At 37.3% G+C, this 17851-nt stretch overlaps 1 protein-coding gene across 2 annotated transcripts in view; it reads left to right on the top strand.

Annotated features, from left to right (window-relative positions):
• The window catches only part of LOC121727459, a 53633-nt gene extending 48245 nt beyond the window's left edge, over positions 1-5388 (top strand). Inside the window, exons 6-8 of one of the 2 annotated variants that reach the window (XM_042115332.1) lie at positions 65-265; positions 2392-2636; positions 4984-5388. In XM_042115332.1, coding sequence (XP_041971266.1) covers positions 65-265; positions 2392-2636; positions 4984-5052 — 515 coding nt within the window. In that variant the 3' untranslated portion in view covers positions 5053-5388. The remainder of the gene's footprint in view (positions 1-64; positions 266-2391; positions 2637-4983) is intronic. The other variant, XM_042115334.1, reaches the window with a different exon arrangement.
• Positions 5389-17851: the final 12463 nt, after the last annotated feature.

The raw sequence follows: 17851 nt of genomic DNA, 5'->3' as shown, positions 1-17851 counted from the left end.
AATATCTTCATAGGCATAGATCATTTTTGAGATCTAACACATTTGGAAGTTTCCGTGTTCGCAGGTGGGACACTGAGCGGCACTCGCGCGTCATCCCGCGCGTCATCCCGCAGCGGCGGCACGTCGGGCACGCTTGGCGAGGAGCGGCGACCGCGCGGCGCGTCCCGCGCAGGTGCGGCGCGATCCGCAGCCATCTTGCTAATCTCGCGCCACCTGAAGGCCGTAAGGGACGGCGGCGCGCACCCGCCCAAGTGCGCCGCCAAAGGTGATCCGGATGATGTATGCAGCGAGGCCCTATACTGCACGTCTCGGTGTGCTCGGCGGGCTCCACGGGCGGCGACCCCCTCTAACGTTCCATATTCCAAATTCAAAATTGCTCATTTGCAATAGCGAGAAGATCTCCTGGCCGGCATCCAAAAGTTTACCAGTTCCATTAATATGCCAGTCAGCAGTCGTAGATTCAGTCATTTTCACACGGAATACCGCCAGATGTTTTGATGAACGGCGATGACGTCGTTTTCCACACCGCCCCAGTATTTCCAGTTCTGATGCGTTAGAGAGGCGTCATCGTGGCATGTACCGCGTCGCTCGATTCCGTTAGATGTCACGTTTTTGTGTTAGCGGCCGACGGGCGGCGTCCGAGACTGCTCGCTACAGATCAATCTGACTGACATGAACACATGAAACAGTATTTTTGTCCTCAAGGAATCGTGTTCTTAGTCTATTAATATTTTGGCATTTAACCATAACAACTAAATAATATTTTTAGTTCCTGGAAATGTTTGTTCGTAAAATGATAATGGTAGATTTGCAGGACAGTCTGACAAGGGCTATCTCTGGGCCCACTATATAATATCCTCCAACAGCTTTCTAACGACATGTTTCCGTGTGTTCAACAATTTTCTTTACAAGACGTTTGTAGAATTGGACTAACTTTCACTTTCAGTAACGCCTGCAGCTAGTGGTTATTTATTTTCCAAAATTTCATGACCTCTTTAAATTTAGTACGAAGAACGACCAAAATTAATTTAAGCAGGTGTTGATTTAAGTAGTTTAATAAAACATTGATCTGTAGCAAATCAGTCGCAGGCAGTTTATGCTCTTCGTGTGGCGCGAGCAAGATGGCCATGGTCTATGTGGTTTCCTTCCTTGTATCTTCTTTCGCTTTCTGTATTTTAAGAAACTAAAAGTGGCGTTTTGCTTTGCGCGAATGTTTATAGGTGCAATGGTATAATATTGCTATGAAACGTGAAAAATTTAATATCATCTCACGATAATAAGGTGAAGACAACATTTTCAAAAACTTATTTTTTTCCTGAAAATAGCAAATTTTAATCAATACTTGAATTACGATGGCTGAATAACACTGGCTGAATAATACTGAATGATTGCTGAATGATTGCTTGATTTAGGGCCTGTTTCACCACTTCCTGATAAGGCTATCCACCAATTAACTTGACAGATCAAGTATGGAGAATCTATCAAAAAAGTTGTGAATAGCCTATTAGGCACTTTATCAGAAAGTGGTGAAACATGCCCTTAAATTGAAAACAGAACAAGAGTTACTTCTTTAACCAACTTTGGTGAAACAAAGCTTTAGTTTCCGGCTAAGCTTTCCGCTTTTTGTCACGTTGTATGGGACACTACCGTAACAAAACGTGACAAGGTGTATGGTGCGATTTGGCGATGCGGAAAAGTAACAAAAAATTGAAATGTCAAATAGCATGACACGCCACCATTTCATTTTTGTGTCGCTTTAAATCTACATAGCCGCCTCGCTCCTCCTCTCGTCGCGCTTTGAACTGAACTGACCCTAAAATTCTACGCACGAATGCTTTAGTATTGTTATTTGTTCACCACAAGCTAACTGCTAACCTTACATCTCTGCCGTAGAATTGGCTAGAATGCTACTGTGTTGTCAGTATGTGATTTAATATTGCTAATTATTTGCAACAAGATCAAAATTTTTTCTATGCTTGTAAATTGGCTGTCATAGCTAGGTTTCACAAAGTATCCTATTTTGATAAGTCATAATAAATTTCTTAAGGTCAGAGCAAAGCTTTAAGCAATACGATCTGCTTAGTGCCTAACAGTAAATACCTCTACATCCGTTAAATTGAAATAATGAATAATACCTAATTATAGGTTGCTCAATTTTTTTATTAATAAATAAAAGCATAGATTACAACAGCTTGTTAACAATGTTGAAATGAAAACATTGTATTTTATTACACTTGCTATTGATAAGCATATAGGGAAAATCGTCCCTGACTTTGATTGCACCAGTATTATTAATAATTTTCCTCAATGAGTACATGATACACCATTAGCACAACTATTTCTAGAGACAAATATACCGGTAAATTTACCGTCAAAACTGTTCTTGCGAAGGTTCGAGACGTCCAAGTATGAGCTCGCTGCAGAGCAGCTCATCGTCGATAAGGAGTTACAGCGCCAAGCTGTGGGAGCGAGAGAGGGAGCAGAAAGAGAGACGGCAGATGAGCATGCGGCTGGCGCAGCTGCACGACAAGATGGCGGCGGGCAGGGAGCTGCCCAAGCACGCGCCGACCCCCTCCCCGCGCTCCCCCAACAACTCCACCGATGGGCTACTCCCGGCTGTCTGTGAAATTAGAGAAGTGAGTTCCTTTCATTGTTCGTCCTCCTTTTATTTCCTCCCTTTTTTTTTTGATAATTCTTTATGAGGGTTTTCGGTAATTCATCGAGCTATGTAGCCGTAGGGTATTTTGTGCCTATAATGACAGCTATATCGTGACAAATGACAGCTATATCACTATACATAGCGACACCAGCCTGCCTAGAATACGCCAACGAGATATCTCACTCTCGAGATATATATTTTTTTATGAAATAAGGGGGCAAACGAGCAAACGGGTCACCTGATGGAAAGCAACTTCCGTCGCCCATGGACACTCGCAGTATCAGAAGAGCTGCAGGTACGTTGCCGGCCTTTTAAGAGGGAATAGGATAATAGGGGAGGGTAGGGATGGGAAGGGAAGGGAAAAGAGGAGGACAGGGAAGGGAATTGGGCCTCCGGTAAACTCACTCACTCGGCGAAACACAGCGCAAGCGCTGTTTCACGCCGGTTTTCTGTGAGAACGTGGTATTTCTCCGGTCGAGCCAGCCCATTCGTGCCGAAGCATGGCTCTCGAACGTATAAAATTAAAAACTACTCATCTCATAATGTCGAAATCTCGACATTATATCGACAAAACTCTATAAAAATGTGTTATTTCGATGATAGATCTACGCGAGAAAAAATGTTTGTCATGCTAGGGTCAATAGAGATGAAGAGACAAACCATCAAACATCGAGAAAACATGTAGAGTGAGATATCTCGTTGGCGTATGCTTGGCAGGCTGAAGGCAAATGGAATATCAAAAACCCTCACTCCTTGCTCTTGCTCCCAGATGATCTGGTGTGGTCAGTTTTATACTCGTATCCATCTCCATGCCTTCAAGCCTTGTTTACACGATAATTTCCGCAATGTCTATTTCCGAGAACGCCATTCCAGTAATAGCTAACTAAATGTCCAATATAATTAAATCATTGCCACTACACAACGTACCATAACCATAGAATTTCTTATTAAGAATTTAATATTGCGTCAGGGTCGGATACAATATTATGGTATCAATATAATCAGCACGAAATAGGCACCTTGGTCGCTACGAATACTCCAAAGAGAAAATTCGTGGCATCAACCCCAACCAGATCGTTTAATTTATGAGCAGGTTAGGGACGGTACTCTTATGCGAAGGAGTCACAATACATCCTCAAAGGTCGCAGTGACGTCCGGGCTACGATGACCTGCCTTTAGGACAATGTTAATCCTTCGTGTCTAGCTCGCGTTCACTGTCGCAGATAACGTCGACCATAACGCATCTGACAAGGGATTAAATTTCAAAGAACGAAAGTATTCTTCATAATCCCTTGTCATTATACAGTATACTCATGTCTCAGTGCCTTCCCGAAGCTTCAACATCAACAATATGAAATTTCTACTCCTCATCACTTGTTACAAAATATACTTGGCTAGGCATTGAGACACAGTATATTGCACTCGGTAGAGCCATGCTTCGGCACGAATGGGCCGGCTCGACCGGAGAAATACCACGTTCTCACAGAAAACCGGCGTGAAACAGCGCTTGCGCTGTGTTTCGCCGAGTGAGTGAGTTTACCGGAGGCCCAATCCCCTACCCTATTCCCTTCCCTACTCTCCCCTATTCCCTTCCTCACCCTCCCCTATTACCCTATTCCCTCTTAAAAGGCCGGCAACGCACCTGCAGCTCTTCTGATGTTGCGAGTGTCCATGGGCGACGGAAGTGGCTTTACATCAGGTGACCCGTTTGCTCGTTTGCCCCCTTATTTCATAAAAAAAATCATACTTAAATATTATAAATCCGAAAGAGTATCATTTTCATCAATTTTGTATAACGATACTATACCAAAACTAAGTAATAATAGGTACTTTAGGGTGTGTACGTGTTCCTTGTAGAGAGTTCACTGTGAAAGTGGCAGCGCTGAAGACCAATTTTTTTTCACTTTTGTATGGAGAAACTCGTGACGCACGGGCCCCTGCCCATACAAAATTGAAAAAAAAAATTTGGTCTTTCAGCGCTGTTCCTTTCACAGTGAACTCTCTACATGAAACAAATACACACCCTAAAGTATTATCATTTAGTTTTGTTACACCCTGTATACTTTCAAGTCCTAGGAAAGGACATCTGAAGATACTTTTTATCACGAAAAATGTACCAACGCGATAAACGAATATTAGCGCAACGAAGATGCGGGCGTCATCTAGTCACGATATAAAAGGTGCCGGCCTTTTTTTAACGCACCTGCTGCTCGTCTAATGTTGCGAGTATCCTGTGTCCATGGGTGACGGTAGTTGCTTTCCCTCAGGCGACCCGATTGCTCGTTTGTCCCTTGTTTTATATAAAAAATGATCTGTCGTTACAGATGTCAGCGAACTCGGAGCAGCAGCTGCAGGGCGTGGACGGGCCGTGCTCCAGCTCGTCGCTATACTGACACCCGAAGACATCTACCATCAGGTCGATCGACTCGCTCTCGTCGGACGGGGCGCCGGCCATCGCGTGGATGTAAAACGGACTAGTGATAGTGCTATGAGAACGAAGACTAAACGCCGGACATTCTGTACGCTCTTGGAGTCGGACACCGAATGGGGATGAGGGTTGGTGCCGAAGCAATACAAAATAGAAATGTCGAGAGCGTTTTCACATTACGCACCGCGATTTCGCGATTAATCCCCCAGTACACTGGCCCACGATGGCCCACTGCGGGCTAACCTGAACTGTAGACCACGATCACCTGGTGTTTGTTATACACAACGGTGCATGGCTCATACTGCCTGGCAATCCACTGGCCGTCGTCCGCCATCATACACCATTACCCCGTCTACACAATGGCGATGGCTTGTAGTGGGCCAGCATGGACCATTGTTGACCTTAAACCTTAAAAATACATAGATGTAAAAAGATGAGGATATGTTTTGTATGAGATATATTTACCTGTCTTTCTTATCTGTTGCACAATATCAATTTAGATATTGAAGAAGCGCACTTATGTACATACAAGCTGGTGTGGAGGTGTTTTTTTTTATAAAAAAACGGGTCACCTGATGGAAAGCAACTTCCGTCGCCCATGGACACTCGCAGCATCAGAAGAGCTGCAGGTGCGTTGCCGGCCTTTTAAGAGGGAATAGGGTAATAGGGGAGGGTAGGGATGGGAAGGGAAGGGAATAGGGGAGGATACGGAAGGGAATTGGGCCTCCGGTAAACTCACTCACTCGGCGAAACACAGCGCAAGCGCTGTTTCACGCCGGTTTTCTGTGAGAACGTGGTATTTCTCCGGTCGAGCCGGGCCCATTCATGCCGAAGCATGGCTCTCCCACGTATAATTTCGGTTTATTACGCCACGTTATGTGAAAACGCTCTGACCCTTGACATTTTTGTATCATTATTAAGCGTCTCGTCTCGTCTCGTTTAATGAACTGACTGACCCTTAGGAATACGGACTCGAAGAATGTCATCCAAAAAGTACCGTATACTTACAGCAAAAACACGAATATTCAATATTGTAAACCAATGCTATGAATTATTTTTGAGAATTGGTGAAAATTGCCGATTTTGTAGATTCCGTGATAGCTAAGAAAGAAATTCTCAAAATATGATTCCAACGAGAAACAGCTAAAGTCGGATCTCTGGATGAAGAGAAAATCATCCATTGACCTTAGATGTTTATAATAATATTGGTATCCAGTGCACAAAAAAGAGATATTTTTGTTGCATCTATAGTTTAATATCGGATTTTCTCTCTATCCAGCGAACAGACTTTAGTAATTTTGTAACTGCGATTGAAATAATATTAGGAATAAGTACGGTGTTTACTGTAAATAGGTCCACTTTGAACCGGGACAGTCTTTGAGTGGTGACATTATCGTTAATTTCAAAATACTAATACAAGAAACAGTTAAACTATTGAACATGTAACGTTTATATTCCAAATCCAAAAACAAGACTACAATTATTATTGTAATGTACTAGAACCTATAAACAAATGCATAAGTTAAGTCTACTCTGGAAATCCGTAATAACCATATTTTGAAGGTCAACCATTGATGCCAAGTTATGTATTTGCTATTAATGTAGATACCTAAACGAAGACCTAAAAAACGAAGATAATGTCAATCAAGTAAATAAATAAGCCTGAAGCGCTAAGGTACGAAACTATAAACTTAATATACCTAGCGGAATAGAGAAACAAAGGCCTGAGCAAGAGAGATGTCACTATCAGTAACACTGCGTGGTAAAAAGAGTCGTGTGATACATGACAGCTGCAGCACTCTGTTTTTGACGTCCAGTCGGCACGTGCCGCACGTTGACAATTTAATCTCATTGAAATCATGTTCAATCATGCTTGTATAAGTGTATACGTACACATATTTTTACAAACAGATGAAATCAATTTCGATTTCGTTTGACAGCTCGAGATTGTTGCTCTATACCACTAGGTTTTAACATTTAACTTTATGTACGAAACCTTAGCGCGTTTATGTCTTTTACACGGAAGAGTACAGAAAAATTAAAAAGTGTGAGTATTTTGAAGTACTTAATCGGATTAATAATAATATACCTAATAATGCCTAACGCGTAACGTTAACAACCCACTGAACCAGAGCGAATGTATAATAATGTTTTTTTTTGTTATTAGAAATATCTAAGTACTGAATGAGTCCGCTTAAAAAGTCCAGAGTTAGTATAGTTTCGATGTTAAATAATTTTATTCGCAAAGAATAGGTCCCTACTCCCTGCATAGCTTATAAAAAATAAGAAACGTTAAGAAACATACATGAATAATATAGTATCACACTTTGTAAGGTTTGCCAGTGTTTAGTGGAAAAATCCGAAATTATTTTCGTATATAAAAATAAATACATAAAAGGTCCATAATATGCATAATTTAAACAATAATAATCTTCAAAAGTTACAAAAATATAAGCCTTGACTTAGTGTGTTACTGTAATTCATGTTAATATTTTGTTTTATGTACTACGACTGTACCTAATGTAATATTTTGTAAATAATCCAACCAGACAATGTTGTAGGGAAGAGAGTTTTTCAATTTGTTCATGTCCAAAGAGATACCGGAAAAGTATTGTAAAGAAGTGTTAGAAATAGCGAAGTAAAAGTAATAAATGGGCATACAGATGATAATTTTGGTTATTTTCGTGGAATTTTAACGAACAACATTTTTACTGTGCGCTGCTAAAAATATAAAAAATATAAGCAGAATCGATGGAATCGAATCGTAATCGCTAAGGCCGCGAACCTAGAGGCTAGAGCCCTATTCTCGTCTCTAATGTCGCTTCGATCGCATCCTGACATACTCGCACTTGAAACGTCACGTATATCGCAGTCGTCCGGTAACACTCTTTGATTGCATGACTAGCTAACTAGTTAAAGGTTGAGTGAGCATTGGTTCTATCAACGTTCAACTGAGTCTTCAATTAAATGTTTTCATTCAATGAACGCGCTAGTTAAGTACAGTGTAAACTCTATATAACGACACTGAAGGGACCGTGCATTTTATAACGTTATATGGAGTTGTTGTTAAATGGAGAGAAGAAAAATCAATACTTTTTCGTCATTATACATTGATTTTCTTTTACTAACCATATTTACAGTTCGAAACTTTATGTATAACTGAGAATATTATGATAACGAATAAATATTAATAATAATCCATGACTCCTTATTATTAGTAATTAGGGACTAGGGTCTAAAACAGCATACACGTGCAAATCAATCTCAATTTGTAAACAAAAGGACTAATTTCTTAGAAAGTTCTGTATGCATGATGCCGAAAGTCGAGTTTATTGCGGTCTAGGATAACAATGCGACAAAAAAACGTACACAGCTGCGCAGTTTTTACTAATTTTAGTAATTTAAATGGTACTTTTTATTGTTCAATTGTAGTAATGCTGACGTTATTGAGAGTGGGTGTGATGCTATGTAGAGTGTACCATTGTATGGTAGACAAGCTAAACCAACCAAAGTCAATTGATTTCGACGCTTTAGAGAGTTTGTCGTTAAATAGAGTGACGTTACATGGAGTTTACACTGTATTATCAAATAGCACACTGAACCAAACTGCTACATATACGCATAATGTGAGACAGCATGCTATTGAAGTGACGTTAGAGTTATGAGAACACCCTAGATTGTAAATTAGAAATGACGCGCTTGAGACTTCTAGGTGAAGCTTTGCCGACTTATGTATGTATGAATATTATGTAAGTTAGGATAGTATGAAAGGTTGCGGCATTTTCTAAAGTGTGTATAAACTTCATATTTTGCGCACAACTTAGGTTATGGTGTTTAGTAAAGAATTTGTATCTGAATTCGTTTGTAGAACCAATATGTTATTATTATTATTCAGTGTTTTTGAATACGTCCATTTCTAAATCCTCCATAGCCTTAAGCCCTTAGTCAAAGAAATTCTTATGAAACAGGAAGAACTGGTCTGACCTTAGACTTAATTTTCTCGTTTAAGTTTTGTGTATACTACCTAAGTACCTTACCATTCCTTAATAATTGTTGCCGTTGCAATACACGTTATTTGAACCTGTAGATATAATCAACCTGTTAATTATATACAGATTATATACAAATAAAAAATAAATACCTAGCTATCATCTAATGATCAATGATCATGTCATAACCAATGACAAGGATCTCAATGAAAATATTAACTGGTTTCTGAGATATTTTGACAACAGTTTAAGTAAGTATTCAATAACGTTGTTGACGTTAATGTTAGACGTTAACCAATCAAAAGTGTTAATGGATATAATACGAGTATACACTGCTGTCAAAAAATTCAGAAACTCGGCATAACTCAATATTGTAAATAAAATAAAATACAAAATATGAAGTTTAAAAAGCATATGAAATCATTGTAAGCTAATATACCAAAGTTATTTACGTATCAAAACGAATAGTGTGTGTAAACGGAGTGTTTTGTTTAATGATTTGCAATAGTTACAAAATATACATTTTGTTATTTACAGTTGTTCGGGAGTATTGAAGATATTATGTTGAAATGCGCAATAAATGTTATTTGTATAAGTTGGTGTCATTTCGTTTTAAATGCCTACTAACTTTAAACGTCCTGTACGCACGAAATTCAATTCGAAAATTCTACATTTTCTTGGAATAAAAAGATGGTGCTCTCGGTAATTTAATACCATAATGATTGCTATAATGTCTATAAAATGATTCGATGCAAGCAAAAATAGTTAACCTTTCCTCGGAATCACAGAATCATGTTTACTAATTATTATTATTATTATTTCTACCCAATTGTTTCATAGTATTGTATAATATAAGGTTTTAAGGTAATACAATAAAATATGTCCTTTCAGGGTGCCTTAAAATGTGTCCTTCCAAGTTCCATATCAGTGAGTCTGGCTAAATCTGGAAACAAAAAAATATGTTAAAATAATATAAGTAAACTAAATTCTATTAGGTTATCGTGTAGGTACCTAAAGTCCAAATGGAAACAAATAAAAATTTGCAGTTCCTAAAAGTTAGTAAAATATTATGTAGGTACATAAGTATGTAATTATTGGGCGGTCTCGTTTAAAATATGTCTGTGTGTATGGGCCTGTTTGATGCATTTTCTGATAAAGTTCCGAAAAGGCTATTCACAACTTTTTTGACAGATTCTCCATCTTGATCTGTCAAATGAATTGGATAGCCTATTCGTCATTTATCAGGAAGTGGTGAAACAGGCCCTTAAACTTATATTATAGTAGGCACTTTTTTAACTTTTATGATATCAAGTTGTCCTTAGCATAACTTCCAAAATGCCACATACTCGATACTTTATTTGCGAGAAGGCTTCCTAATATGAAAGCAATTATTGATGCAAAAGAGCATAGGATAAGTATTGTGACGAGACTTGTAGGCGGCTTTTCAATTTCAGGCACAGTTACAGGCCATACATAGGCCTCAGATTCTGTCTCATTTTTTGGTGCAGTGGAACCTACAAATAAAAAAACAAAATTGTAAAATAGAGTAACAAAAAGATGATGAACTGTTGCTAAACACTCTTATTGTATGTAAATAATTGTAACTATTTAATGAAAAATTTGCGAAACAAGAAAACGGATCTACAAAATGTGGAAAGTGATTACTGCTTGTTACCGTCGCGCGTCGCACAAAGACACCCGTAACAACGGATGATTTGCAGGTGCAGCGTTGCTACCCAATAAATAAATGTTAGGGGGCGTCCACAAATTAAGTGAGGTGTTTTTTTAAATTTTCTGACCCTCCCTCCCCCCTGGTGAGATTTCGTGTGATTTTACTCAACCCCCTCCCCCACCCCCAATCTCACGTGAGATTTTTCAAAATGTGGGTTTCTTACGTAAACGCGTTGGATTGTTTGACAGTCAGTAGATAACGTCAAAATAGTTTCGTTCGAACGAATTAGTGAATAATCTTAATCGTATTATCTGGATGAAATGGACCCAAATAGTATAATTTTTCATGTTACAAAAAAGTGCGTGAGATTTGCCGAGACCCCCTCTCTCCCCAACGTGAGATTAGATGAGATTTGACTCGACGCCCTCCCGCCTTAAACACCTCACGTAATTTGTGGACGCCCCTTACTTACTGTAGGTACATTTATTGGTACGTACATATTTCAGGTAATTCTGTTACATTCTTCGGAGATTCGTCAATTATTATAGTCATATGCAATGGAAATTTGCTTAGGGTTGTCGTCGAAGAGTTCACAACTTCAGGTATTTCCGTTGGAGCTGAAGTTTTATTTGCTTTAGAGGTTTTCATGAATTCTTGGTGTGCAGCTCCCTTAGCTGATTCTCTAGGCTTAGCCGGTGAAAGTTTATCTTTATTAATAATTTCTTTACTCTTTGTCCCCGAAGTATCTTTTATTTTTGGCTGTTCGTGCAAGTCTGTGAAGAGATTTAGCTGATTTAGACTCAACAATTGCAACTACTTTAGTCGTTAGATTGTTGCAGACTCTGAAATTTCACTTGCTTCAGTGGCTGTTTTTTCGATACGTTTATGAAACTACTTTTTCTATCTAAGAAATAGAAATTATATTTTATACTTACCTCTTTTCATTATGTAGTGGATAGACTCGTTGCAAAACTTACAATCCAGAATGATGTTTACTTCCCCACAGCTGCCTGGACTGCAGACAAATTCAGATTTTAAATTAGGTACTTACGTATATCCGAAAGAGATGAATCACGGTTCACGTCTTCGATCAGAAGATTTACGTATATATATATACCTATATACTTACAGTAATTTCCTTGGGACACAAAAAGATGTACTTATTAAGAACACTTATATTTTAAAAGTTTATAACACTTGTAAGACAAATTAAGTGAATCTAATGACTAATCTATACCTAGCTAATATTAATATTGCACATAGACAGTTAAAGTTAAGTCCTGCAGAGACATAAAAAAATTACTTACAAAAATGAATTAAATACGTGTTTTGAATACAGGGGGGACAATGCAGTCGTCGTCACCTGTAGGAAAACAAAGTTAATCCTCACTAATATTCTAAAGCGAAAGTGCTTGTCTGTCTGTTACCTCATTACGCTTAACTCGCTGAACCAATTTTATAAAATTTTGGTATGGAAATACTTTGAACCCCGGGAAATGACATAATATAAGGATTATCTTTACAACGGAAACATATATTAAGCAGATATGTTACGCACAAAGACCGAAATCGCTCAATGAGCGAAAAAATGGCTCACAGCGCGTTGTGGTCACAGTGAAACAGCCACGACGCGTTATGGCAATCACAAAAAGACCATAACGCGAAATTCGTGTCGTGGCTGATATGCTATTCGTTTTTCTTGATTTGTTCTTGATTGATTAATCGTCCATAGTTATGGAAGATTATATTTGAATTACCACGCGTACTACAAAATATTTTTTCTTTTACTAAATCACTGCATAACGTGTTTATCATTATTATTCATAAAATATCCATAATTCCATACTTAGATACGTACTAATATTGTTACTGTATGTCTGGCGCAACGTAATTGCGGGCATCAACTAGTAGTAAGTATTATATTTAAATTATATAAATAAAAATAAAGCTAAATTTTTATAATTTATTAAGATCAGATTACCTTTTATTTAAAAAAAACAACAACAATAAACAATAACACGTTGCGTCAGACAGACAGAAGGTAATAATATTAGCACGGATATTATGGAACTATGGATATTTTCAAATAATAATGAAAAACAGGTTATGTAGTGTTTTAGTAAAAGAAAAAATATTTTGTAGTACGCGTGGTAATTTAAATATAATCTTCCATACCTATGGACGATTAATCAATCAAGAAGAAAAACGATTAGCATATCAGGCATCAGCCACGAGTGCCACGACACGAATTTCGCGTTATGGTCTTTTTGTGATTGCCAGAACGCGTCGTGGCCGTTTTCATTAGAAAAGAAAAAGAAAAGAAATTCGCGTCGTGGCTGTTTCACTGTGACCACAACGCGATGTGAGCCATTTTTTCGCTTATTGAGCGATTTCGGTCTTTGAGCATAACAGATATACGGACTACGGTACCCGCTCAATAAACAAATTTCTTAGAATATTATGAGTAGCGGGCATCAAGTATCAACTAGTGCATACTGAATAAGTACATATAATGTTTATACCCACTGGCTATTTTCCTAAAGTTTCTCTTACGAGTACCTGTATATGGAGTTAAATAATATAATATTGAATCCAGTAGGTACTTACCATAAAATGAAGAGAAAAAAATAATAATAAATTAAACAGCATTTTAACGATATCGACTTGGAAAATATTTAACCAGTTATTAAAAACTCTATACTCGATTACTGTAATAATTAGTACCTAATGTATGTAGGTCTGTGTGGTGGTGACGAGTGACGACGGCTAATCATTATATTTTTATGGTTTAGCTATAAATAATTATATTCGATATATACCTATATAATATTTTAACAGACAGGCATGATAGGTGGAAACTTTTCCCTTCTTGTTATTCAAAAATTTGATCTGTAAACTAGGTACCTCTGTCCTCTACCTAGTAAATATTAAAATTTAAATAAGTACCAATTACACAGCAATTTCTTATTAGTTATTAATCACGCCGGTCGCTGACGTTTAAATAATGTTGTCGCCGTAGCATAAATCCTTCGATAACTTTGCATGGAGGCCAGACGGGTGGACCGTGGACCTCCCTGAGTTCCCTCTACCTACGAAATCGCCAAACGAAATTATTTGAAAGGACTTATTTGAACGCGCTAATCTCAGGAACTACTGGTCCGATTTGAAAAATTATTTCAGTGTTGGATAGCCCATTCATCGAGGAAGGCTATATGCTATATTTTATCACGCTGACTAATAAAAGCGAAGAAATATGTAGAGGAAAATGTGGAAAAAAACGGACGAAATTATTTAAAATTGCATAATATCTTAATAAACTACTGGAGCAATTTTTGTGTTATTTGGTACACAATTGGGTAGGGGAGAGGGGGGCACCTTTGAACACTTTTTAGTTATTAAATTATATTTCTCATATGGTGTTATAAATCAAGATGTATTATATTTTATAAATAATCATGGGGTTTATACTAAATAATAAAAATGATATTTATTTATTTTGATCCATCAAACTAACGTAATTTCCATTTTTTAAAAACCATATTTTGTTCAAATCCGCCCCATCTGCGGGGCACATTTGAAACCCCTAGGGGCAGTATTGAAAAACCAGGATAAAATAAAAACCATGTCACTTAGAATTTAATCAACACTATATTTATGTTATTTGCATCTTATATTATCATTGAACATAGCCATATATACCTACACTAGTTATTACTTAAATAAATTGTATAAAACTCTATACAGTCTGGGGCAGTCTTGATCAAGATTTAACTTATAAAAGACTTATTTAAGTTATAAAAGAGATCAAAATGAATATTGCAAAACAATCTTATAAAATATGTACCTTTGTGATACCTATCTTAAAAATATGACTTATGAGTCTTAGGAACATACTTTAAAAGCTTTAAATTATAAAATACACAATCAAAATAGCCTTAAAGGCCAGTAAGAAAATAAATACTGGGGGAATGGTATTCCCCACAGCATTAACAATGGCACACATAGTGATAAGTTGGCCTCGTTCGGCTGAAACTCCTTGTCCTACTTGTTTTTGTCCTGTTTTAGCTATTACATTAGGCGCTTGTGCAACCGTCATTATGTTAGTTTCATCCAAGTTATAAATGCGAGCTGGAGTAAAATTTCCTCGTTGTAATACTTTTTCATAGTTATTATAAAACATCATAACGTTATGTCTGTTAAAACTAGTAGATCTAGAAAGGCTTGTATTTTCGGGTTTTCGTAATGATAAAATAGGATGCCTCTTCATGAACCCTTTCATCCATTCAATACCCGCCATCTTATTGCATATCCACTTCTCAGGACACTTGTGTAATGCATTAGCATATTGGTATGCCAATTCTCTACCTTGCACGTAGGTCAGGCCGTAGTTAATTTTAGACATTCTTAAGAAATACTTTTCGAGCATATATTCCTCATCGTTTGTAAAAACTTGACAAACTGCGTGTTTGCTACTATATTCTTTAGATTTGGGAGTATTATTCTCTTTAAATTTTTTAACTCTATAGTATAAGGTAGTTGGTTTTATGTTATATATAGCAGCAGCAGTTCTCAGCTTCATACCATTGTTGACAACACACAATACAGCTCTTTCCACATCGTCTTCATTTACAGAATTTTCTTTTTTCTTTTTGTAATTTCTTACCATGATGACTGAAACAAGAAACCAATAAAAAATTAAAAATCTTATGATGGATTCGTATTAACTTGGTTAGGTACCAATAGGGGCACTTTTGAACATTTTATTCAAAAGTGCCCCAACAATTTTGTTCAAATCTGCCCCAACACCATCTTGCTTAAATAAACATCTCGGGACGAAAAACTTACTTAAGTTCAAATGAATTTTCATTTGTAATACTCGGCATATACTTTAAACAACACAATAAAATAATAATAACTTGAAAATAATACTTACCTTGTAATTAATTTGATTACAAATAAAAAAATATTTATTTACTATGGCCTTCGTAAACAAACCGGCGAATGATTTTCAAAATGACATTGACATTGACGTTAGTTGGGAACTGACAGACGTTTAGGACGGTGTTACCAGTATTAAAATGGTTTCAGAGCTTAGGAATGGTAAAGGATTCGTTCATAAAACAAAGAATTCAAAACTGCCTCTGTTCTAAACTGCCCCCCTCTCCCCTACACATGAATAATAGACCACGTGAAAGGACATAGGTTTCTTTTTTGCGGAAAAATGTACGGTTTGCGTGACATTCCTAAATTACGCGGGCGAAGCCGCGCGGAACATCTAGAGCAGCGGTAGGCAACAGGCGGACCGCGGTCCGTATGCGGACCGCGAAAGGTCGAATCTCGGACCGCGAAATATTGTAATGGAAGTATTTTATAACAAGTATCAATTAATACATAGATGAGGTATACGCACAGTATACGTATACCTTTATTAATTAAAATAATATTTTTAAGCTACATAGGACAAGTGTGTTTTTTCTGGACCTCGTTAAATTTTTCCTTCTTTAAATTAGTTGCCGACCCCTGATCTAGAGTATACCATTTTGAAATTCACTAGGTTTAAGGCAGTGGCCCCCAACCTTTCTTTCATACTGACTACAAACATGCGGCCCGCGGGTTGGGGATAGCTGGTTTAAGGTATTTGAGGCCCACCGACAAAATAATGTAAAGTCAACGTGGAAGGCCTGATTTTTTTACACTTTTAAATCGTTAATTTTGTAAAACGTTATTTTTTAAACACACAACATCAAGACATGTTTGTGGCCCGCATGTAAAAAAGGTTGGGGACCACTGGGTATAAGTTACGAGGGAACAGAATATAACAGAGTAATTCTCAGAGGTCCCTCAAAGAGCGTGTGCTCTTTACTACTACCCTAATAAACATACAGCCTTAGGAGTTAGGACCAAACACACGTTATTCCTCATTTATGTAAGTATCTGATTTCAATAAAAAACATCTATAATTATTTATAGTTTTTGTTAAATGGTTAATTTAATGTCGAAATCGGGGGCAAAATCGGTGTTCTCCGCGTGTCACACTCTGTTCGCGCTTAAATTACTTTTAAAGCTTTAATAACTTTTGTATTCTATTACTTAATTAGCATAGAGTGTGATACATCAAAATAATCTAGATTAACTGGGCTACCTAATTCCTGAAATAAAATAATATTATACCTTAAGTTAAAAAAAGTTAATAGGCATAACGTCGCGTCTGTGTCACACGATTTTGCTAGTTTCACGAGCGGGTAATAATACTGCACCTATCTTCCAAACGCGACGACTTGTGGTTACACGTTTTAGCTGCACCAACGCTCAGTGTCTTTCCAGCATCAGTACAGGGGACTCAAACCCTCGTTGCTTCAAAACAAAGAAAATATAAGATAAGATATTCCTTAAAAATTTTGTGGTCGCTGTAGTCACGTAACTTTTGCGAGCACGTTTTGAATGATAATAATTTATAATTATGACACTAATATCAAATTAAGGAATAAGGTATATGATCGAGATTATTTCCTAGTACTTAGTTTGTTTATTTACCTATTACTTTAATCATAATTCTAAGAAATATAAAATTTTCGTAACTTTCGTGGCACAATTTTCGTGGATTTTCACCCATGAAAGTTACCTAGTGACCTACAAAAGCTACGTAGGCTGTTTTCCTATGTGAATTGGCTATAGTATAGTATTTCCAGCTATGGTTTTGGTACCCAGAACTAATTTTTCACTCTACAAGCTTTTTTTGAAAAACAAAACATATGTGGCTTTATACATCAATCTACCTTCTGATCTTTTCCCCAAATATATCGAATCTGCTTCTAATCTAGTGGATTTACGTGAATATCAGTATTTTACATGAACAACTGATATTACATCCTCAATCCAAATACAATGCGATACGATACTCAGACGAGAGCGAGCGAAGCGAGCCCTCGTATATATCCCACAAACTGAATCGAAGAAAATATTATGGTCTTGTGTCCTAAATCTCCATATTTAGTTGAAAACCCCCTTATATGACCTCCTAAATTACTTATTCTTCACGAACTTCAAATAAAATCACCTGAACCTCGAAAAAATCACAGCATTTCAGGACCGGTTACTTGACA

The sequence above is a fragment of the Aricia agestis genome, chromosome 5 (genome assembly GCF_905147365.1).
Source record: "Aricia agestis chromosome 5, ilAriAges1.1, whole genome shotgun sequence".
Lineage (NCBI taxonomy): Eukaryota > Metazoa > Arthropoda > Insecta > Lepidoptera > Lycaenidae > Aricia > Aricia agestis.
This window is presented reverse-complemented; position numbering and strand designations above follow the sequence as displayed.